The 24,434-nt window shown below is 42.9% G+C and overlaps 1 protein-coding gene across 1 annotated transcript in view; it reads left to right on the top strand.

Annotated features, from left to right (window-relative positions):
- Positions 1–24,434, top strand: part of adam12a (ADAM metallopeptidase domain 12a) — a 63,303-nt gene that overhangs the window by 24,941 nt on the left and 13,928 nt on the right. The window contains 8 exon segments of the mRNA XM_076093933.1: positions 5,851–5,929; positions 10,519–10,595; positions 11,677–11,863; positions 15,483–15,548; positions 16,054–16,125; positions 16,754–16,923; positions 17,328–17,412; positions 19,362–19,510. Of these exon segments, the coding sequence (XP_075950048.1) occupies positions 5,851–5,929; positions 10,519–10,595; positions 11,677–11,863; positions 15,483–15,548; positions 16,054–16,125; positions 16,754–16,923; positions 17,328–17,412; positions 19,362–19,510 (885 nt within the window).

The following is a 24,434-nucleotide window of genomic DNA, read 5'->3' as shown; positions in this document are numbered from 1 at the left end:
ACAAACAACCAATTGCTGTTGTTTTTCTGGCGCGGGCAGGCTTTGGATTTGTATTCGTGGAGATGTGGGGTTGCTAACAGCTCCTCTCTGGTTCCTCTGGGCTTTCGCTCTTGGTCCACTGATCACACCGTCTTACTTTTATGTACACACTGAGCCTTTTGGGCTGCATAGCTGTTGTAGTGGTGATGATCCAAATGTAAAGATGTCTTACGGAATATGAGGTACTTCATACAAGTCGGTTTTATTTCAAAATGACAGCTGACCTTTTGATTAGTGGACTGACTCGGGTGTACTTTTTGTACTTGAAGAAATTGAAACACTATATAATCTCTTTGTTTTTTAATCGTGACTAACACACCTGTGTAGCTCAGTAAATACTGCATCATTATCCTCACACTTAATCAAAGATTGGTGTTTCAACTCTGTCCTAATTCCAATTATCCTATCCATTGTTGGGGTGGTATTCATCATGCAGTCTCTCTAATTGGGATCCTGTGGAGTCATCCATCACGCAGACGTTGCACAGAGATGACACTTTATTGATTTCACGGGGCATGCCTGGGCGTAAACCACATCAATCTCTAGGTGACAGTCGCTGCAATAATTGCGTGCCACTGCTGCTAATGGCTATTCTGTTTGACCATCGCACTGGCCAATTAACCACCCGCGGGATGCCACACAGGGGTAAAGAATCATAATGAGGCTGTTGTGATGAAACCGGGATAAAGACCAACCTGCTTTCTCTGCGTAAAACAAATATGAGAAGCTTTCATTTTCTACAGTCGGACCAACTTTTTTGGTGTTTTTGACCTGTTGGTCTTGGAGCCAGAGGCGCCACCGAGCTGCGAATTAGCTCGCTACCGAACATGGCATCCTATATGCGAATAAAGTCAAAACCGTCTGCCTTGACTTTTTCTGCTCTTTTTTTCCCCCTTCCCCTTCCTCCCTCCTCCTAGAGCAGAAATCATTGGCTGGCATGCTCTAACGGCTCTGTTCATGACATGCTTCGTGAAGACTGGGAGTTGCATTGAGCTCAGGGTAAGCAGGGGGAATTCTGCTTCTCTGCTCTACTTGGCACTGGCCTGCAACACTGCCTGATGTCAGACAGATCACAGCCAGGAAGACTGGCCCTCTTCCCTTGCGCCTGGAAAAAGAATGTTACTAAGACTGAGACAAGGTTTTTTGGCCTGGAGGGGGTTTGCACTGTTGTAGGTTTTCATGCACATGCTCCTTCTTTTTCCACACGGAGCTGGGTTCTTGCCACTTGCCACATAAAAGCAAAGGGACATTATTACTACCACATTGCCTCACGGGTCTCTCCGATTAAATGTAATGCACTAATTGGATCTCCTAGATTGGGTTGCACAATACAAGGCATTTATTTGATGATGATTTCATCTGCTCTAAATGTTTGTATTGACATATGTTCTAAATAAGTTTCCATTACAGAGCAGAGCTTACAAGTGCAAGAGAGCTACTTGCCCTCGAGAGGCCTAATGCTCAGCTTCTCATTTATCATGGTTAACTGCAGGATTTGTCCAGAAGTCCCTGATTAGGTTGTCTGAGTTTAATGAGACATATCGGAGACCGTGACTGGGAAATCTCTGCACATTGATCCAACTTGTATTTCAACAACGGTAATGACGGCCGTGGTGTCAATGTAGTGGTCATAGCAAGTCAATTAAGGATATTCACTTTATGTGATCCAGAAATGGAAGTTAATGTACTTATAATAATTCCATTATCGTCACTGATTGTGTAAGCGCTAACCTTTTCTTTGCTTAGTTGTACTTATAGCCTGGTTGGATACCTTATCAAGAGAAAAGGGAGAGTCCCGCAGAGCGTGAAGTTGAAAACCCATTTGTGACTACTGACTGAAAAATATGCTACTTTATATTCCGCCGGATAGAACAGATCCGGGATTCCTACAGCATGGGCAAGCTGTTTTGCAGGAAACGCTGTCTTTCTCACCATAAAGTTTTCCCTTCTCCTCCTGGCCTGTCACATAATCAATTCGACGTTTTGTTGTTCCTCTGAGATTTGTTTAAAAGTGTCCCGGGCTGTATAAACTGCCCTCTCCCTCCTCTGAGAATGTGTCTTTACGGCCGATACGTGACTTCGACTCAGCTCTCAATATGTCTGTATGCTTTGGTGTTTTGTTATTGCAGTGGTCACATCACAAGCCCTCAGTACCAGACGCAGATGACGAGGTGTACAATTGTTTGTCATTATAACATCAGCACGTAGACATTAGCATGTAAAAGCTGTTGGTATGCTGTAAAGGACCTTTCTTTCTAGGTCATATGCAGCACTGACCTACAAATGAGACCTCCCATTTGCTGTTGATTGATGAGGCATTAATTCCGATTCATCAAGCCTGTTGCAATTAGCATATCTCACACACCGCAACATTAGCTGTACTAACATAAAAGCAGAGCAAACACTAGCAATCAAGACCACACGTAAAAGAATAATGGAATTTGTTCCGAGGTCGGGCGCAGATGTATTTTCTCAATTAGAACGTTCACAACAGTGTTTGAATAGCAAGCCTCGACATTTATTTCTGTGTGTGAATATATTCCATTTAGATGAGGGCGGTGCGTAAATCCCGGTGTTATTTCCCTGTACAAAGACAGACAGCAGAGGCTGACAATGTTGAACGGAGATACAACAGAAACAATATGAAAATTTTATGCAGGAAGAACAGAGGTGGCATTTAGTAGCTGGCATTCAGGATTAGCTTGAAGTGACTTCATTGTCTTTCTGTCTGCGTTGTCAAATGTACTGACAGGCAAATCTGACTCTTTCCCCCCAACCTAATGTATTCTCTTTCAAAAAAGGTATTTTGTCCTTTTCAGCCTGGAGACAGCATGACAAGACACAAACATGGCTGTAATTATAGGTATTGTGTCTGTCTAAGAGGTGCAGAGAAGTTACCAAATATTTCTCTTTCAAAGTTGTATGACAAGTTCACTCAGCAGTAGCACACATCTCAGAGATTTTTACCTCCTGTTGTGTCACACTTGCAGTCATTCTGTTTTTTCGTGGTTGTTTGGGTGTCAGGCTGCCTGCACTCGGGACAGGTTCTGTGGCGTTAACAGCCAGAACGTGGTATCTTCTCGTTGACTCTTGGTGCCTCTCCTCGAAGCAGACTCCCTGTCAGTCAGATGGAGCCCTGCAGGAGGCCCGTTTCGTCGGTAATGCAATTTAAATGGGGGGCGCGACCCTCCCATCCCCTCCCTTCCCCAACGCCTGATTAACCTCCCACTGATTGCTAGACATTGCGCTGCTGCTGCTGCCTTGCGGCTTGTGGAATTAGAAATATGGTGCAGGTTGCTGGCAGTTCATTGTTCAGCTGGGGTAAGTTGAACCTACAGGTGCTGTCGGCTTGGTTTTCTGTATGTGTATCTATGTTTGGTATATGGTACCCCTGTAATGTGTGTAGTGTAGAATGCAACTCTGTTTCCAGGAAACACTCCACTCTTGGCACCTGTTATGACCTAAGCTATGACACACTAAGGTGTGTCTTCTTGGATCCATGTTGCAGACCAACTAAGGTGTGGTTTCTTGGTTCCATGTTGCAGACCAACTAAGATGTGGTTTCTTGGTTCCATGTTGCAGACCAACTAAGGCGTGGTTTCTTGGTTCCATGTTGCAGACCAACTAAGGTGTGGTTTCTTGGTTCCATGTTGCAGACCAACTAAGGTGTGGTTTCTTGGTTCCATGTTGCAGACCAACTAAGGTGTGGTTTCTTGGTTCCATGTTGCAGACCAACTAAGGTGTGGTTTCTTGGTTCCATGTTGCAGACCAACTAAGGCGTGGTTTCTTGGTTCCATGTTGCAGACCAACTAAGGTGTGGTTTCTTGGTTCCATGTTGCAGACCAACTAAGGCGTGGTTTCTTGGTTCCATGTTGCAGACCAACTAAGGTGTGGTTTCTTGGTTCCACGTTGCAGACCAACTAAGGTGTGGTTTCTTGGTTCCATGTTGCAGACCAACTAAGGCGTGGTTTCTTGGTTCCATGTTGCAGACCCACTAAGGTGTGGTTTCTTGGTTCCATGTTGCAGACCCACTAAGGTGTGGGTTCTTGGTTCCATGTTGCAAACACATGGGTGCTTTTATACCCACACTCTCCCAGAGTGTTAAAGGCAGGCAGTGAGGCTGCCACATACACAATCACCACACTGGACTGTCTGTTGTGGGCAGATGTTGAGGTTGTGCGTCCGACCGAGAGCGCAGACCTAATTAAGACTGAAGAAACACATCATTTTATTTGGCTTTCTCTACTCCTTGGCCTCGCTTTGATCCGATGATTATTACCAGCTCTTTGGCTCAGCAGAGGAGTAGAGGGCGGGGAAGCATTGTGTCTCATGCTGACAGCTCCCAAACAAAATAACCCCCCTCCCCAGGTTGTTACAGCTGACACTCCCAGCTGGGTTGTCAGCAGTGAGGTCAGTAACAGAATCCAGCTGCCTGCTGATGTTTGTTCCTCTACTGTGGATTAAGCACAAGCCAGCCATCTGCTGGCGTCCTGTAGTGTAATACTGTACATGCACTCCCTTCATGTACAATACATGGACAGTCTCATTTACCCTACCCTTCACGAGTGTCCAGTAACCTCGGTAAGTGACGAGAAGGGCAGACATCATTGTAGTAGGGCTGTGACAGTAAGGATTTATCTTGCAATGACAGGTCAGAATTAGTTCAGCGGTTATGAGGTTTACCAAAAATCAAATAATAAATGACCCTCCTATAGGCTATAGCAGCTGTAGACTTGGATATAAAACCACTGCAATGGATTCCACTGGTGACCCAGAGCTATGGCATGATGATCGTAGCATAATTCACTCGTATGCTCTTTGTTCAGTATGAACACTAATAGTTTCTTCAAAACATGACAAAGTAGCGCAAACGATTGTGAGTGACACCGCCATGAATGCCCTATGGGGACAAAATATTGAGGGTTAATTCTTGACCATGGAAACAGTAGGTTGAACAGTAGCTTGGTAAAAAACACAACGACTTCAAGACATTACAAGACAGCAAGTTGTTTACTGTGAACAGTACAGCGACCTTGTGAACAGTGGTTGGCTGGTGGGAAGCAATCATTTTGAAAGAGTGATAACAAACCTGAGTTTGCTATGATGGAGATACATGAGTAGGCAGAAGGTGCCACATTAACAAGGTATTGCGGTAATCCTTCCAGCCGAACATGGTTGAGACCCCTGAATTATATGCTGCTCTTTCATCAATTCTTACGTATAAGAAGAAGAAGAAGAAGAAGAAGAAGAAGAAGAAGAAGAAGAAGAAGAATAAGAAGAAGAAGAAGAAGAAGAAGAAGAAAGCAGTGCAACATGTCTCTGTTTGCCTGCAGCAGAGGTTTACTTGATTTATTGGGCTTTCTAGATAAAAACTGTAAAAGGATCATTCGGTCACCTCAGAGAATCACTTCATAGTGTCATTGATTTCTTCACTGTTTTCCTGTCAACAAAATGATCAGATCTCACTATTACGTCCATCTGCTCACTACCTTCCATCCACTGCAATGTGTAAGCTAATTACTGTTCTACCGTATCACATAGAATGAGTTATGGATTGATATTGAATGCTTTTTTCATGGTGCATGCATGTGGTGTGAAAGTGGCTTGATAGAAAACGCCACACCAGCCTTCTTTCTTGATGCCTGCAGCTGCTCAATTCAATTTATACTCGTCTAAAGCATGGTTACAGTTTAAATCCCATCACACTGTTTATCTTCCATAGTCTGGCTTAAGACACTGTGATTGATTTTTCAGGATGAAGCCCCTTCGGGTCACTTCTGAGCGTTTGTTGTCTTTGTTTATTCTTTCTAGGGGGCTGTTTGCAAGTAACTATATAGAAACCCATTACCTGGAAGATGGAATTGCGGTCACAGGCTCTCACAACTTCACGGTATGTTAACAACCTTTTATTTTTTTTATTATTAAGGCTGACACAATTCTTCATCACCCACCCAACAGCTCTCAGGAATGTTGGGCTTCTGTGGAGCCCTTCTTCTTGTCGGGTTCTGCTTCATTGTGCTTCTTCTTGTTTGATGTCATCTATTGACCCAACTGCGACATCAATTGGGTCAGTTGATGTCGCAGTTAGACCCACTTTTAAACCGCTTAGAAGGGGGTAATCTTGCACATAAAGAATCCTGGATAGGTGAGTGGGCCCATTTTTGTTATTTTCCAGCAGTTTCATTTTTGATGAAATAAAGGGCGGACACAGGTCAGAGAACAGACTCAGTTTCAGGGAACGGCTCAAGTCTTTTTTATAATGGATGAATTTCAGACTGTCCCAAACAATGGCTTGCAACACGGGTCTGCAAGAAAATATTAAACTAGTGAACATCTAAGTGCACTTCAGACGTCACACTGACTGTGAAATATTCGGCACCTTTAGTCCCATTCATGAGCCTTGTACTTGTTAAATTAAGATTGCACTTTTATCGAAAGTACATCTGTTAAGTCTCTCAAATGAAGTTTCACTCGTTTTGACTTAGGTTCTTTAATGTTTTTTACTTCATAACTTACAAACGTATCTTCTTTTTTTGCAGTTTATGAGTTAATTACTTCATTACACTCGATTATACTGAGTTTTTTCCAACCATGCAAGGTTAGCGTTTTGTCTTCTTGTGATGTGCTCCAGTTTTGTGATTAATATTTCTCATCTTCATTAAGCTTATTTATTTTTTCCGGAGCAAAATATGTGCTGCTTTTAAATATAATGGGTCTTTGAAAACATCTTCCATGGACCCATAAATATCCCTTTAAGGATTTTTTCATTCCTTAGAAACAGCAGGACTATAAGGAAAGTATGAGTGTGTACTGTGCTGACTGAGTATGATAACAGTTCAGTATGCCTCAAAGCCTCCACCTGCTTGCTAGATTTCAGTGATTTGATCATCTGCAGTTTGGAAAGCAATTAAACGACTAATTTATGTTCAGATACCCGGAAAGCATAATAATAGACATCCTGTGAGGTCTGTGTACTAAATGGCTGGCCTACTTATGCTGAAATCCATAAAAGAGGAGATTAATGTAATTCAATAATGGCCAGCCCACGCAGTGAATTTAACAATATTTTCCTCTTGAGACTGCGGCGAGACCAGAGCTGGCCCACCATTGGCTGGGCTCGGTCAGCTCGTCTGAATTGCTGCCATTCCAAAGCATAGAGACAATGCAGGAGTTGCAGCGGGTCAGCTGAGGATAGACTCCGAAGACACCGAGAGGCCGGACGGCATGAAAGGTGGTAAGATGAAAGACGTGATGGGTTTAGGGCTTCTGCACCTGGTTTGTTTTCATTAAGATTAATTGATTTATTGAAGTCTTTAGAATATTTGAGGAGTATGGGAAATATGCCATCACAATCTCCCAGAGCCTTCAGCTTGTTTTGTTTGATAAACAGCCCAAAATATTCAAATTAAAATGATGTAAAAACGAGGAATCCCCCGTGCTTGGCTAAATAAAAGAGCTAACAGCTAGTGTTGCATTGAGTTACATTATGATGGGTTTATGCTCCATTCAGTAAAAATGACAATTGGGCTAAGGTAAATTAAAACATTATTATGTGTTTATATTCTTGTAAGATGTAGTTTTTTGCAAGAAACCTGAATAAATCCAGTTGTTTGAAGAGATGTTTACTTACACAGCAATATAAAATAGATATTAGAGGGAAGTAGTATCTGTTTAACTTCAATCAGTAGCTATAAGCAGCTTATAATACATAATTAAAACTTGACAAGAATTTGTTTTAATCTAAACAAATATTTAATTAGGAATGCCAAAATGTACTTCTTAATAATTTGAATTGTGTGTTTTTATGCAAATCACCACTATAGATGACACTAACAGGGTAAAAGGATAACACTTAATTCAGAAAACTTGAAATTACATTTCGGGAAGGTTTCCGGAAAGTGGAGAAAAAAGTTAGTCTGGAGCCTTGAAACCTGGACTTGCACTTCAATAAACTAAATTGGTTTAGTTCTGACAGATAATACTATTGTGTGGAATTTAATAAAAATGTTGATTTTTCTAAAAAAAGAAACCAATGAGTTGTTCAGTCTTATTTTCTCTTTTGTATATTTGCTATTGCTCCTTCATAAAGCAGAAGTATTTTCTATGGGATTAATCGATGGAGTAATTGGTAGGATACTAAAACAATTGATAGCTGCAGCCCTACGAAGAAATCCTTCTGCACTCCATGAAGTGGTGGATTAAAACTTGAATGCATGGACCAAAGGATCACTGCCGGTAACCTTTCAACCTCCATCCCTCCTCTCATTCCTCTCTCATGACCACAGCCAGTTCTTCATGGGAGGGTCTTTTTTTTTACTGGAAACGGCCAGATCTTTCGAGACTGATCCCTAGTTAATGTATTTGTCTTGCCGGCAGGAGGAGACTGATATAGTGATCTGGGCAAGGGATCTGGAGGGTTCAGTTGTGTGTCAAAGACAAGGTACTGCTGGGAGTGACTTCAGCGTGAGTCAGCCCTCCCTCGGTTCCCTCTGTCCGTTTTACGTACTCTCCCTTTCTCTCTAAGTACCATGTGCTGTAACAAAAGCCATCTACTGGGAATATCAATCACCAGCGTGGATATTAAAGAGTTAACTTAGAATAATAAATGCATAAACAATGTAATGTTCACACCCAGGGTTGCCTCCCACTATAATCTGGGTATTAGCTATTAATCTTCCTTATCCCAGATATGAAGACGTAAGCACTTTCCTCTCTCATTTCTCTCTGCAGAAACCTTAGAAACAAAAAGTCTATTCATATCCCCTATATCGATGCATCACAGTCATGATCTCATCAAAGAAACATGAGGTGGTAGCATTAACTCAGCGCACTAAATCCAGCCCTGCTCCTTCTCGCTACACTAAAATTTCATTTTTCATGTAATGGGCTGTCCTTTCTTTGCACCTTTTTACCTCGACATAATGGATAGTTATCTTTCAGTACACCTCCAGGTAGAGATATGGAAAGTGGCCAGACACACGAAGGCTTCTTGAATGTCCTCTGAATAAGATGTTGTGTTTTGGGCAGTGGGTTTGGCTTCCATTATTTAACCTTGTCTCCAAAGAATTATATTTATATGCTACGCAACTGTTTTTTGCCAAAATACATTTTGGGTGAAATGTAAGTGCTGCAAAGATTGTAAGCATTTTGTTTTCCAGTTCCGTTTATTTTGTATTATTTGTATGTAAACATTATCATATTCTGGAGACAGAGTTTTCCTTTTTGTTCTTTTAATATTAACTCTTGTTCTTTGTAAGTTGTCAATGGGTTTTTGTGGCCCTTTGGGAGCAGCAGAACACATGTATTACCGCTGTATAAAGTCGTTATGGCTAACGTATTAGCAGACAATTGCCTAATTACACATCCAGCAGACATGGAGTACCATCAGCACTGTTTTAGAGTCATGTTTCTGGCAACGCAACGAATGTAAGTCCAGTCATCACTCGTCTTTTAGCTCTGTCTTGTTCTGCTGCTAAACGCTCGTCTATGTTCATCAGAGGGTCACTAACTTCTAGCTGCTGCTTAGCTGCTATGGCTGGAATTGACACTGGTAAGAGCAGTTACAAGTTGATAATTACCTCTGCCATGTGGGTTAAGTCTGTTCATTTTGTTTGTCAGCAGGATTACGGAAAAAAACTATTTTCATGGCCCGGTTTTCATGTAATTTGGAGGAAGGGTGCAGCATGAGGCAAGGAAGAACCCATTACATTTTGGAGCAGATCTGAAGAGATTTCTTAAGGATTCAATTAGTGGATTCAATACTAAATCCAGATTGGAGATAAACGCTTACTTGGGAGGTAAGACTGAAAGAAAGTCTGTTGACGCTATTTCAACTAGCTTGGGTCAGAGGTGAGATTATCATAGTTTTATTGCAGAATTATTGTGAAGAAGTTCTGGGACGCAAGATCAACCAAGGATCCCCTTTAGCACCATGAAACTCACTGAAAGTCACCGAACATGCAAAATCAGCAGCCTCTCAAAGTTGAAGGAAGCCGGACTTTAAAATTTACTGCCTGGAAAACTCACATTTCCTTGTTTTCCAGAACAGGGTGGCGGTGGGGCCGTTGGTTAGACCTCACCTGAGCGAGGCCGTCTAACTATAGCAGAAGGGCTGTTTTCACTCTAAGCCAGACGCTTCCTCCCCGCCCTCTCGCTGCCAGGCCTGGTTCAATAAACACGGGCTTTAATTCGCTTTCGTTGCTCAATGCTGCAGCTTGACAGGTGGTCCATGAAAGCGGGTACCTGTGAATGCAGCAGCACGCACAGATTTCAGCTATCATCCAGCTGTGGTGATGAGCATGAATGGCTGCTGCTAACTCTGCAAAAGACGATTACCCCCAGAGTTAACTTGCTCATATTTCACAGTGATCAGCTGGGACGTCTGTTGTTGAAGTGTGCTTAAAACCTAAAGTTATTGTCGCACTATCCCTCTTGTCTTAAACTTTAAATACTGAAGTCTTTTTGTCTGTGCTCACACAGGCAAACTGCTATTACCACGGTGAGGTGGAGGGTCATGTCAACTCGGACGTCAGCCTCAGTACCTGTGCTGGTATCAAGTAAGTGTGTCAGACACCTTTTTATTTCCTAAAGCAAATGTTAGCTATAGCTGCACCGCACGCTTTGTAAGTGAGTATCACTGGCGGGACCCTCTCTGGTGCTCACTCTCACCTTAACCTCACAATAAATTGGTTCAGGTAATGTGGCTAAATTGTTGGCAGGTTTACAACCTCTCTGATCAATTATTTTGGTGAGCACAATGTCATCAAAACTATTAAAATGGTCATCAAAGCTGTGAAAGTCAGATCCAGGTTGTAATAAGCAAGAATTATCCTTATAGTCTGACTTGAGGCCAAGTGTAAGTCTCAAGTGTCCAGCTCTGAGGAATGGCGTGTCAACAGACCTCAGTAAGTAATGAATTTTGCTATATTGATACGTTAAGATGACACCTTGTATATACTGCTTAAAAGCAGTGAACTTGACTTATTGTAAGGCTTTAGACAGGTATGGAATTTTAGTGTTTGCAGATGTCACACAGGGGCAATGATTGCAGTAATATCATTGGACACCATCAGGAATGTTTTCACAAACGAGCCAAACGACTACACCCTCTGCAGACCGAACCGCCTGATGGTGAAGCCCTTGCTGTTGCGCTTGGTCCTTACTATTTATTCATTAGTACAACAAGTGATGCACAGAATTCTTTTTGACGGACAGCTACACATTGCCTGGCTCACCGAGACAATTTGTTCTCGGTTTGAGTTGGCAGAGTGCTCAGGCTTTTGGGGAGGGGGGTTAGCGTGAGTTCATGTGGTTGTGAATATTGTGCAAGGTTTGTGAGAATCTGACATTTTATCCAGACTCACTCTAAATCACAGAGGTTAAAAAGAAAAGTGAGAAAAAGTAATTAAGAAATAGAAAACAATGGAAAAACTAAGAGACGCTGCTCTTTAGTGCACTCATCACAATGATGTATCAGCTTTTGTGGTTATGTTAGGATGTCACGCATGAGTCAGGATCCCTTAATATTCTTTATTTGCTGCATATCTTACATGTTTCCGTGCAATTCCAGTATTTGAATTCTGACAAAATGAATATAATATGACGAGGCATGTTGTCCAACCTTTCCTCTCTCTGCAGGGGTTTCATAACGCTTGAAGGCAAATCCTACGTACTGGAACCATCTGCTGATCACTCCGATGGGACTCACTGGATCTACACAGCTGAACACCTCAATTTTGCCTCTGGCACCTGTGGCCATGATTTCAACATATCCTACCCCATTGAACATGCAGACAGCAGTCCGTTCAGGGCTTTCGGCACAAGGGTAAGGATCATTAAACTGTCTGTACCCACGGTGTGATTTGAAAGAGAGTGTCTATCTTCAAGACCTCCTACTTCTTCTTCTCTCTCTTTTTTTCAAGTATTCTTTAGCATTTTATGCTTTCATTACTAAGTTGAGAGTCGAGATGACAAGGGGTGGGAGAGATGGGGAATGACGTGCTTCAAAGGTTCCCACCAGGGCGCCTGCTGTCTTTCTTTCTCAAACACATCAACAAAGTTTGCTTCTCAGAAGAAACGTTCTTCAAGCACATTCAGCTAGTACAAAGAAAAATAGATATTTCAAATGCCTTTACTGTAAGACGTTCAGCCACTTTTGGATTTTTAATGAATAGTTTACATTCCAAGTTTGGTGGCAGACAGTGGCTCTGATTGCACACAAAGTAGTGCTAAGATGTTGGATGTTACAGTGACTGTGAAGCAGACAATCTCGCATCAACCAGCTTCAGTGCAAAAAATGTCTTTCATTTTGTAGCTTGTATTTGGATTCCGGCTGCACAAAAAAAACATTTCTCACCCTTAACCTTCTTTAAAAAGCTAGTTTGCAATGTAGATATTGGTAAGTGGCCTGTTATATATTTTAGAAGCTACTTTATTGAATTATTCACTCATTTCTTCCATCTGATCTAACAGTGACCATTAGTGATACGGCTTGTACGGAGAGCCCAGCTTGATAAACGCCTTTGGAAAGTGCATTGGCTGTTAAGTGACACCATTTGCTCCGAAAAGCGACATCAGACTGCAGGCTTGTACATCATGCCTTCAGCAGGACCCGTCCATCAAGAATTAAACAGATTGCGTTTTTAGAAACCCCACCCTATCCCACACCCTGCACTCAGTTCCTTTCTACCCCACTGAGCTGAGGGATAAATCATAAGGGCCGTGGTCACAGGGAGTCTCTATCTTCGGAGGGAATAGGGCTTTTAAAGATGATGAGGGCCGCTAAGTGGAGAACACAGACTCCAGTGATCTCTATCTGACTGGTGAAGGATGGCAGGAGTGTCCGAACACGGCTGATTTATCAGGTCAACACAAAGAGACACACAGGTCGTGTAAAAGATGAAACAGATGTCCAAGGACCCAAGGGGGCTAAAGCACACATTCCATAATTGTGATGCAGCATAAATGTGAGGGACTTTCCATTTCCTAAAAACTAATTTTTATTGTAGCAATTGTTTAATCATTTCATTAAGGGTATATTAAGTTTGAGTGAGTTCTGGGGACGCAGGCCAAACATATGGCTGTGCTGGCTAAAACATAATGCCCTTTCACAGTGTTCGTTTTTTAGTTATTCATGCAGTCATGGGGTTTTTATGATGTTTTTACTGCAGTCTTTTTTTCATCCCTGCTGATGATTATAGCACTGGCTTCAATGGCAAGCTTTGTCTTCAGCGTTGAGAGCGCTGCAAAGATTCAGCACAAGTGAAGAAATCCTGAAACAGCAGAAGTGTCCAACAGACAGAAATAGGTGTGGTCTAATTCTTATTCATAAGACGTACACGCGGTAATCCTAGAGGTGATTAAAAACATGAAACCCGATAATATGGCGAAGGATATTTTCAATAAAAAAGTGTCACTTGTAACCAGAGGAGCGAGAGGTCTCGTTCGTAGCGCAGAGAAGATCCACAAAAAAAGTGGGAATATATTTGCTGCACTATACAAGCAAGCTCACCTCCGCATCTTACACAAGGGGGCCGAGGTGTACTGCTGCTGCTTCGATAAGCTACGATGTGCCCTGCTCGAGGGGTCCAGAGATAACGCTGCGTGTTGGCAGAGTGCCTCTGGATGATGAGAGGGAGATTGTAGAGAAGGGGAGAGAGAGATATGATGGCTAGCTGACAGGAACCGCACGACAACAACACGAGTTCCTGTGAATATCAAAACCTGAACACATGTAATGGCATTTTGTGAGTGTCTTGTCTTTCATGGATAAAAAAGAAAGAAGAATATTGGGGCAGAAAAGGTCATTGCTGAAGTGGACTTTAATACATATGGATTGAACGGACTCAGAGCAGTTCGATGCTGTAGCCTAAACTGTGGACGGTGAGAATAATCTAATCACAAAGCTCCATTATACGGTTTCCATCTTCATCCACACCTGAGCCAGCTCCATTTGCTTAATGAAGGCAATGAGGCAATGTGCTTGAAAGTTCCAGTAAGCTGGTCTTTGTTCTTTAAATTCTCTTTCTGAACTCTTTCTTCACCTTAATCCTCCGATATTGAAGCAGAAGTGGTGTGTAAAACAGGAACTGAGGGAAGAAGAGGGAGAATATTTTTGCCATTTCTGTGATGTTGAGGATTTTAAATGTTTGGAGGTTGTTGGAAATATTTGACAATATATTGATAGTTTCTTCCTCTTCGTCTTCTTTTATACACATTGACTGAATTGGATGCAGAAACCTATGTTTTCCATTTCCCAGTGATAGTTTCAGCTTTATGGTGACAATGAAAACATGTGTTGTGTCTTGTAACCTCGAACTCATCGGATTGTAGTCACAACAGGGACGCTCATCTTTGCTGAGTTGATTGAACATCGTGCTCATGTGTGTGTCTACCTTCCAGTGGCCTCCCAGAGACTTGGTAATCACCATAGCACACTTGCCCATCCTGGCTTATCTATGGAGGAGGCAGATAAGAGCAGAGAGGATCCAGGCTGCCAGGCCAGCACGGATAAAGAGGCTCAGGTTGAAAGTGGGCCATAGTGTGAAGGCAGAACACTTAGCCAGCAGGATAGTATAGGATCTGTGTGTGTGTGTGTGTGTGTGTGTGCGTGTGTGTGTGCAGGTGAGACAGACCATCTGCTTCATGGTCAGAGGTTGTGTTTCTCTTGTTTTGGAAGAGCCTCAACACAATGTCATCGCCTCTATTTTTTTCTCTATACGTTGTTTCAATTGTCTCCAAAAATATGGTGGTGCATACTATACTTGCACTATCAGCATGTTTGCATTGCCAATGCTAACATGTTAGCATTTGAGTACATCCTCACTGATCCACTAAGCATGGCTGTCATTTGTATTCTTGAGTGTTGAGTTTGCTTCTTTTTGGACATATGCTCACTCGCCCGTACTCCACTTTGTGTGCTGGTATAGAGTCACTGTGCAGACATAAATCAACATTGAGCATATCACATGCTCTTTGAATATTGGAAAGAAAGCAGAGGGTAGTGTTTCATACTGTGCACTGCCAACAGTGCAGGAAGCATTGTCCTAAAAACGGTGATTTAATAGTTAATATCCTGGTCCCTGTTAATGCAGGTACGTGTGACCTTAGCAGTTCTTAGTGGGTCAGACTTGAAGTGCCGCCGATTGCTTTGTGCTGATGCCGCTTCTGCCGCCTTTTGTGTAGAGTGTAGTTCAGGTTAAAAGCCATATTGAGTGGCAACCTTCTAAATTTAGGCTGCCCTTTCCAGAAAGCCGAGGTTAAGTGTCTCCTCCTAACGTCCTTCTTCTTCCACTCTCTCAACTCTCTCTCCTCCTCCTCCTTCTCATTTCTCTTCATCTCTTGGTTTATCACTTTGTCACTATACCACCCTCTATTTCCGCTCACATTTGCTGCCCCTTATTGCTTTATTCCCTGTCCGCCCCCTTTCACCCACCCCTTTGCAGCATAAACGCCACGTCCAGACTACGACGAAGTATGTGGAGCTGATCATTGTGGCTGACAACAGAGAGGTAAGCAGAGGCCACACCGAGTCGACCTATTCACCCTCCGCTCCCGGCCCCACAGGAAAGGGGCTCAGAGGTCACATGCTTAGCTGCCCCTCAATCCCCTCGAGACACAGATAAGATGGCTCCGCCTCTTATGTGCACTCTGAATTATCTCAAAACTCAGACTTAAGATCTTAAAGAGGGCAAAGAGAAGAGAGTGTTTCTTGCTGACATGAGACACATAGGTCAATGTATCGTGCTTTAGAGCCACAGAAAGTGGATAGACGCTGGATATAAGACACGGTGGTAAAGGTTATCGCTTTAGCAGAAGCTCCTCTGAGCAGCTCTTTGATGACAGCAACTGCAGCAGAAGCGCCAGTGGAATTAACCACGACACCCAGTGAAAACATTTCTGCAGCTGACGCAGTGTTGATTTGTCCCAAATAATGCCTTTGATGAAAATAAACATTCCAGAGGGTTGTTCACCTCTCTTTCCCCTTGCTTTATTCCGCCTGCTTGTGTTGTTCAGTTTCAGAAGCAAGGCAAGGACATGGAGAAGGTCAAGCAGCGACTGGCTGAGATCGCCAATTACGTGGACAAGGTAACAATCAAATCAACAGAGGGGATGCGGTGTAGGCGCGTGATTTACTAGAGGTCACATCAAGCCTGCTGAGAATTAACCGACTTGCGAGCAGAGGCTGATTGGATTATTAATGGATGATCAATTCCGTAACTCGACTGAGAAATGTTTTGAAGAGACGCTGTGATAAAACGGGCCGTGGGTGGCTGTTTAATAAAACAGAAGCTGCAAAACATGATTTATTCATATGGGAAGTCATATGTTGATTAATGTTTAAGGATATGTTGAGTGCCCCTCATCATTTGTAAGCGAGTATTTGAATAGTATTTCTGTTTTAAAAGGACCAGTGTGTAGGATTCTGGGGGATTTAATGGCAGACATATAATATAATATTCATTACTATGTTTTCATTTGTGTATAATCACTTGAAACTACGTATTGCTGTGTTTTCATTAGCCTAGAATGAGCCGTGTTTCTACAGAAGCCCAGAACGGACAAACCAAGCACTGGCTCACCCTCAGATGCCACTAAATCTTACACACTGCTCCTTTAATAGGCAATGTGCATCGAAGAGAGAAACCGAACATGTTAGAGAGAAAGATTATACGCCCTTAACCTAAAAACACGTCTCTCTCCACTCCACTCTCAGTTCTACCGGGCTCTGAATATCCGTGTTGCCTTGGTGGGCCTGGAGGTGTGGAGTGATGTGGACAAGTGCCCCATCACCCAGGACCCCTTCACCACCTTGCATGAGTTCCTAGACTGGAGGAAGGTCAAGCTGCTGCCCCAGAAGCCTCACGACAACGCCCAGCTAATCAGGTAGCTCTGCTTTTGAAGCACACACATGTAATGGTTGTGTTCCATTATCCATGTCGCTATTTCAAAGTCATGCTTTTATTCCAAAATTGTTTTGGAATAAAACTCTCCCAGGTACCTTTACATTGACAGTTGAAGTGTTGATGATGTGAAAGTCTGACTCGCTGGATTTAGACTGTGGGTATAAGTCTGCCCTTGGCTGTGTGTCTCACGCAGCATTCTCCTCGCCTTCCGCTATCTATTTTGCCAGGGCAGGACAATTGGGACTGGTTTAAAGTGTCCGTTCCTCTATACTAATATGATAATGTCTACAGCCAGACCTTTCCTTGGCGCTGACGCAGCGCTGTGGAGATTGGTCCTGCTATGCGAGACTAATGATGTGATGACCTCTGTTTTCTCCCCCTTAGTGGGGTCTATTTCCAGGGCACCACCATTGGTATGGCACCCATCATGAGTATGTGCACAGCAGAGCAGTCGGGAGGAATCGTCATGGTACGTAAACCTATGTGCCCCAGAATGTACGCATGCTCAAATTTCTTTGATCCATCCTAAAGGAGTACAAAAGGCATATTTTGGGGTGTCTCTGACTTCCGGAAAGGAGACTGGACTTATTTGATCACTTCCCTCCTCCTGCCCCTCGTTCTTTGCCTGACTCTCCCCCTCCCTCCTGTCTGACATAATACTCTCATATTTCTCCCCTGAGTCTCTTGTGTAAGAGTTGAGCTAAGGATTCCAGAGTTGATATTAAGTTGTATTAACTTCAGGGCACACACATCATTGGGGTATTTTTTTTTCCAGGAAGGCCAAGCTGGTATGCATAGTACCCTCCACTTAGTGCTGATAAATCAGAGTGTGTCTCGATTACACGAGTGGAAACTATTGCTTGCTAATGAGGTGCAACAAATGAGTGAATTCAAGGGTACAGTATATCCCCGCCTGAATGAAAAAACGAAGGGGCATGGCGTAAATGATTATCCCGCACAGAACTGCAACTCTATGTGCTCAAGTCATGTCGTATTAGGGCAAGTCATGGTATTATTTTATACCCTATGTCCCCGATTGGCTGTTTGTCTTGTAGCCTGGCTGGCTGGTGGTAAGGTTTACAGCTATAGTCCCCAGATGGTTCTTCACTCTTGTCCTCCCAGATGGTAAAATCGGGACTTGGCCATTGCGATAGAGCTCTACATATGCACATACATCAGGTCAGAGACATAAAGGATTAGCGTCCAACCGCAGGCTCTTCTGCTGGGCAAATCACGACCCTGTTGTCTCAGTTGTCTCCCTTCGTTTACAAAATACCTTTGAACTCATTAGCCAACTTCCCGGTCTCATTGTTGTGTTTCTAGGCAGTACAATCTTAAACATCCATCCCCAAACCATCTGGTTTATCTATTTACCAGCCCCGAAATGCTACATTAATTTCATTGGTGTGGCCAAACAGAACACAGACAGTGGCATGTAGCGAGCACTTCAGCCTCATCAGTCAGCGAAGGTGTCTTCGTTGTTCCAGGAAACAGGAAACAGAGGGTTTGCTTTGCCTTAACCCAGGCTGCGCAGCGGCGAGTGCAGACAGCTGATGACCGTTACTCTCAAAAGCCCCCAGCAGAGCACTTCATCAGTCTGAGCTGGACTTGCACAGCGCTACTGAATAATGCACAGTGACTGAAGACTCCAGAGGCATGGTGCTCTGACGCACAGCTCTGCATCCACGAAGAGCTGATAGCTGCTGCCGCTACATTATTTATCTCAGCCTCGTCGTTGTGTTCATGTTTTACACACCTTGCAGGAAATAGCGGCACCTCTGCCAACAAAGCTCTTCCTCATCTTCACCGTGCATACTCTAGCACTGGCTGTTTTTCATTTCTGTTATCTCTGCTGGCTGTGTGATTTTTCAAGCTGTCCTTCTCAGTTTTTCAACCTTTTTGTCGGTTTTGCTCTGAGGAGGGTCCACGTCTATATTTGGGTGAATGAGGCAGCACATCTGGCTGTGTCAAAGTTTGCCCAAGCTACCTGAAGGTGACAGCCATCAGTCTGCTGTTTCATTTCTCATTTGAGTGCCACAACGTCGAGCGGAGAAAACGCTCTGATAAGCACAGATCCAACAGCATTTGTTTAATCTTGGCAATATGCAATTACACTCACTTGTTTTTAGTAATCTTTCTCCAGTGGGTCCTGTTGGGAACAATTTGGCTAGCATAACATGTTTTATTATTTGTTATTTTCCTCAGAGTATGTAATCAGAAACGTCTGTTTTTAATTAGCTACAACGAAACTGAACACGTTTTATTATAAGACGTTGCTTGTAGCTTCATGTCTCGCTTAGATTATACTTAACAAATCTGATTCATAAAGAAAAGAGGTTTTAGATGAAATGTTGGTCAGAGGCAATGTCAAGTTCAGTTCCTGCATGATTAATGTTTTTTGTTTGTTTTTCTCTGTAGGACCATTCGGACAACCCCCTTGGCGCTGCAGTCACTCTGGCCCACGAGCTCGGACACAACTTTGGAATGAACCATGACACCCCAGAGAGGGGGTGTGGCTGCAGGGTGACCGTGGATCGTGGAGGCTGCATCATGACTCCCTCCACGGGGTGAGTCACTGCTTCTATCCTGACAATTAGGGTTCAATAGATCTTCAAGATAGCTGACTCTGCACTGCAATATACATTATTGCCGGAGTTTAATTTCAGCTAGTCGGCCTCCATCAGCCTTAGGACATATGCTATCATTCACAGCTGCAGTGCACTCCAGCGAGGCTGCTTTTGGTTCGCCTTTTCAAATGACATCCTACTCCAAAACCAACTGAAATGCATCATCATGATGTCAAGCCTTCATTAAGTTTGCATTAATTCAGTCATTTATTAAATACAGTGAGTGTCGCACTAAAGAGCCCAGATTGTGACCATATGTAAATATTATTCCATGGGCTCTCCATTTTAGATTTATTGTCTATAGAGCAGGAAGCAAATAATGCCGTTGAACCGCTGGGCCGTTGGGTTTATGGCAGATTCAACAGCTGTGCTAATGTCCTGAAGCAATAGGACTCATTCTGAATGGGAAGCCAGTGGTTCAGTGGCAGTGCATGGCCACAAAAGTGCAGTTTTACTTATCCTGACACAACCTAAAAAAAACCAGCCTAAAAAAACAGTGCATGAATGTCTATTGTCTAAGTGTGTATCTAACAACTAATCAAGATAGAGGTGTAGTTGTTGTACAGTTGTCACTATAGATTGTAATGTCTAACATCTCGCAGTAGACCGAGCAGCTGGATAGGGATGTTTTTGGTGGAAACATTGTGTATCAGTTCCAGCTCAAGGTCTAGTGGTCTGTGGGAGCCTCAGTTTGGGGTTTATGCTGGAAACATCCCTTTGTATTTGGTTTGGATCAGACCCATGAAAAACAGGGTAGCACTATTCTTGATTACAGACAGATAAAGCAACACAGCAGCAAGATGTAGATTTATATTTAACTGTGATTGAGGGTATCCCCGGTCAAGGACTTTATCCTAAAATTGGCAACAAGAAAAACAGATAGAAAAGTGCAAGTAATACTTGTTTCCATCTTTCTCTGCTGGCTCTCTCCCTTTCTTCCTTATTCACAGCCAGTTAGAGTTGTTCTATTCTTTGACATACATGCAACTTTAATGTCGGAAAATCTCTCTGCAAGTCCTAATAAATAGTTAAATACCTCTGAAAACTGTCTATCATACAGTTTTTTATGTAAGGAAAACTCACCTCTCCCTTAAAATATCTCAATCTGAAGTCATACGTAGCAGTGACGAACTTCTCCAAATGTGGAAGAATCTAGTTTGAACCAAATATAAAATAGTAAGAAATACATAAGACGTGAATATTTAGTTTTCTGTTCTGCTATCCACAGAGCCGATGCTTTTTTTTTTTTTTCATTCCATCTGACAAAAGAACGAAATGATCTTGGTTTCAAAATAATCCCCTGTAACCCTCCTTATTGCTCCATATTGCTACTCTGCTGTTTAATCCAGGATTAAGGAAGCACTACATTTGAATAAGGATGTTCAAGAACTCTGTATTGCCTCATTCTGCTTCCTCGGTTAATTCTAGGTCAGCACCATATACGCTCTGCCTGAGGCGGTACGACATCTCCCATGAGTCCGGCTCAAGCCCCTCGTAGCTCCATGCTTTAAAATGCCGTGTGGCCACACACATGGAATCTGCTGCAATCATTTGAATGTTGTCCATCCAGCTACAGTTATTTGTTTATAGCATTGACTGTCGTGTTTTTCTTGGCAGGCGACCAGCTTCTTTCAAAGCAACAATGTGATCATGCTGAATGCGTCTTCACAATGAGTTGGTACAAAAGCCCCGCTGATTACCAGCCCCTTGCATTCAATAACTGAAAGTACGAGCGAAACTTGACAGCACTCGTTCAGTGTGGAGTAGCTAAAGTTTTGTTTTTGCTGCTTTGATTGAGCTTTCATTTGAATCAAATAGAGGAATGTCTTCATTGTCGCTCACATTGGTCGCGGTCAGTTGTCGCGTCCCCCCCCCCCCCATTAGCTTTAAATGAGAACAGGCTGGTGTCTCCATCCTTTGAGATTATAACACACAGGAACACAAACACACCAACTGATCTTCTGCTGGGTATTCTATGGACAGAGGGACATATGTGCACAAACATATACATTTTGCATCATTATCAGATTAAAATAGGAACTCAACAGGGTGCTGTGCTTCATCCACCTCTCTTGGTTGGTATCTTGCTTAGTTCTTTCATCAACCAAGTGTGGCTTGTTACCACCATTGCCAGGAAACAAGATTGGTGACTGTTTTGAGGTCTGGGCGGAGACACATTCACATGAATTTTCTTGCAGTCAGGGTGCTAATTACATTCTGACTGAAGCACAATTTGGCTAAAAATAAATTTGCACAAAAGGGTTTTGGAAAAGAACATCCAAATTGTTTTATGGAGCTGGTTTCCAGATGTGAGTAAACTATTTATTTGTCTGGTTGAACTATTTCTTCAATTTAGAGAAAAAGTCGTGAAAATGTTGCAGCATTTACGCAGCATGGTTTGATTATTTGCTTTGTTTCATTATAAAGTGCCATGATATATATGTTCCTATGAAAATAAACGTGTGGTCACTTGCCATCTAAGTCAGTCACACAAACTCAGATGTTGATGGACAGAAAGACTACAAGATACATTATTAAGACAGGGTTCGTTCACACGTGGGTCAAGCCCTGAGTAAGATGATGACTGCTGGGAGCGAGATTGATATATTTCCCTCGTCATAAAATAATCAGGAATCACAGAAAGTGAGTCAAAGTCCACGGGATGCCATGGAAATGTGACCCGTGCCTCACTGAAAAACAGGAACTCTCTAGTATGCCTTGTTTAATTGGGTCCATAGGGAAATCAATGTGAAAATGCTCTTCAGTACCTACAACGTAGACCAGACTGCCAGGCACCAAAGGCCACAACAGATCATATCACCTGATGTCATCACCCAGAGCTTAGGCTCTACATGCTCACGGAAAGCCATAAAATGAATAATACAAGTGTAGTGACTGTGGTTTTGAATAACTTAAGCAAGTATGAAATATTTGTCATCGTTACAGTTGTCACAGTCAGGTTTGAATTAACTTGCGTGCCGGAAGATCGAGGTCTTCCTAAATGTAATAAAACTGTGACAGCAGAATGCAGATATAGTGTCACAATCAGTATTTGCAGATTTTGCATTTTTTCACTAAAAATGCTCTCAAGGACGGCGGAGAATGTTTTGGCAGATGTGTCATTGGAAAGGCCAGCAGCTCTGATTCATAGCCTCATCAGTGTTTTACGGCTAAATAGATGTGACATAAGCTGGCTGTGGAGGGTGTGCTGGATGGGTTTACCCTGCGTTCTGTGTGATCTGAACCACAAGGACAGACCGGCAAGGAGGAGAGAGACCTGCCCGGCTAAATTTGGGTTAAAGTGCTCTGTCTAATAATGTGTCTTAAGAAATCGCTAGTGAAAAAGGTTTGGATTTATGACCATAGTCTGTTTGTGGCATTTATGGGGATCTTTTGGCAGGAATGGAAAATAATATCAATAAGGATGTTTTCTGTAGTGTATATTCACCTGTAAATAAGAATCAAGGTGTTTTTGCTCAACAATGAAAACTGTTAATTAACTACATAATTGTACTCGAGAGTCATCAAACAATGCAGAACGTTTTAAATGCCACAAAAGTTGCTGCTTTTCCGGATCTCAGGCCAATTCATTTTGAATACATAAAGCAATTTTTCGATTTGACAAGTTAAGTCAGACAAACAGCAGGTCAATGCAAAGTAGAGACATGAGAAAAGAAACAGGTTGTGAACGTCAGAATCCCTTTAGTCCTTTTTGTATGTCTCTACTGATGACTTATTCTCTTACTCTCCACAAATATTTGGGTTACCTGTCACAGTTCATCTACCCCCCTGTCAAAGCAGAGGAATGAGAAAATGTCTGAAAGCCTTCATCACTGGAGCATTATCACAGTGTGTGGCAGATCATAGAGGCCTGTAATAGATCTGGGAATGATTCCTTATCACCAGACCTCCCACAGATCCATTAAAGCTTTGTCTGGCCATTGCTGCACCGCAGTTACGGTAATTCCTTTGTACACTCTTATCAACCATCAACTGCAGTACCTCTGAAGCTTAAGAAACAAACTGTAGGTTAGAGATGAACAAAAGAACACAGAGAATAGAGACGAATTGATATCCATAATGGAACTGCAGCAGGACCAGATGGAAAACAATGCAGCAGTATGAGACAGAACAAAGAGCAGTCATAGAGACCAGGCAGAGGTGAGCACGACTCATCCTTTGTGAAGCCAGAACAGGATGAGAACAAGCCCGGTCTTTTCTTTTGAGGCGGTGGCCCAGACACCCATGGGATGAGTGGCTGTCTAGAGTGTCTTTAGTTCGCCATGAGCCCCAGATGTGCCCACCGTGGCACCGCTTTACTTGCCCTGGGGCCCGCAGCTGCTAAATGCCATCCACTGTAATTCATCGGTACCCCTGCCTTTTTTTTCTTACAGCCATTACTCCTCCTCCCACCCCCACACCATTGCAGGGTAGACCAATTATTTCTGTGTTGGCTCTCATAAAGAACAGCTGGATCCTCGGCCGCTCACATATCTCAGGGACGTTAGTGTTTGTCATGGATTGCATTGGCTGGTAACCGAAGAACAGGGCTGAGTTCATGGAAATTGAATGAATGCAGCAAAACAAGGGGTGCAACTTGAACAAGCAAATTTGGCTGGGGCTTTGGGGGCAAAGAGGAAATCAACAACAGCAGTTGCTAAGGAAGTGGTCTGCCTGTTGAACAGCAGCCTTGACAGCTGTTCATCATAGCAAGATTCCCTGAGGGGCTCAGCGGGGAGGAAGGGGAAAAGAGGGCGCAGTAATGGCTGTTATTACAGCTTTCCTTATTGCTCTTTCCTTTTGCCATTTCATGTCATTACAAATCCACTCTGATCTTTTGCTTTTTATCCGGAGAAGTGCAGAG

Source organism: Anarhichas minor, unplaced genomic scaffold (genome assembly GCF_050575085.1).
Source record: "Anarhichas minor isolate MPS153535 unplaced genomic scaffold, ASM5057508v1 ptg000017l, whole genome shotgun sequence".
Classification (NCBI taxonomy): domain Eukaryota; kingdom Metazoa; phylum Chordata; class Actinopteri; order Perciformes; family Anarhichadidae; genus Anarhichas; species Anarhichas minor.
The sequence above is the reverse complement of the archived record's forward strand: the minus strand, read 5'-3'. Positions and strand labels throughout refer to the sequence as shown.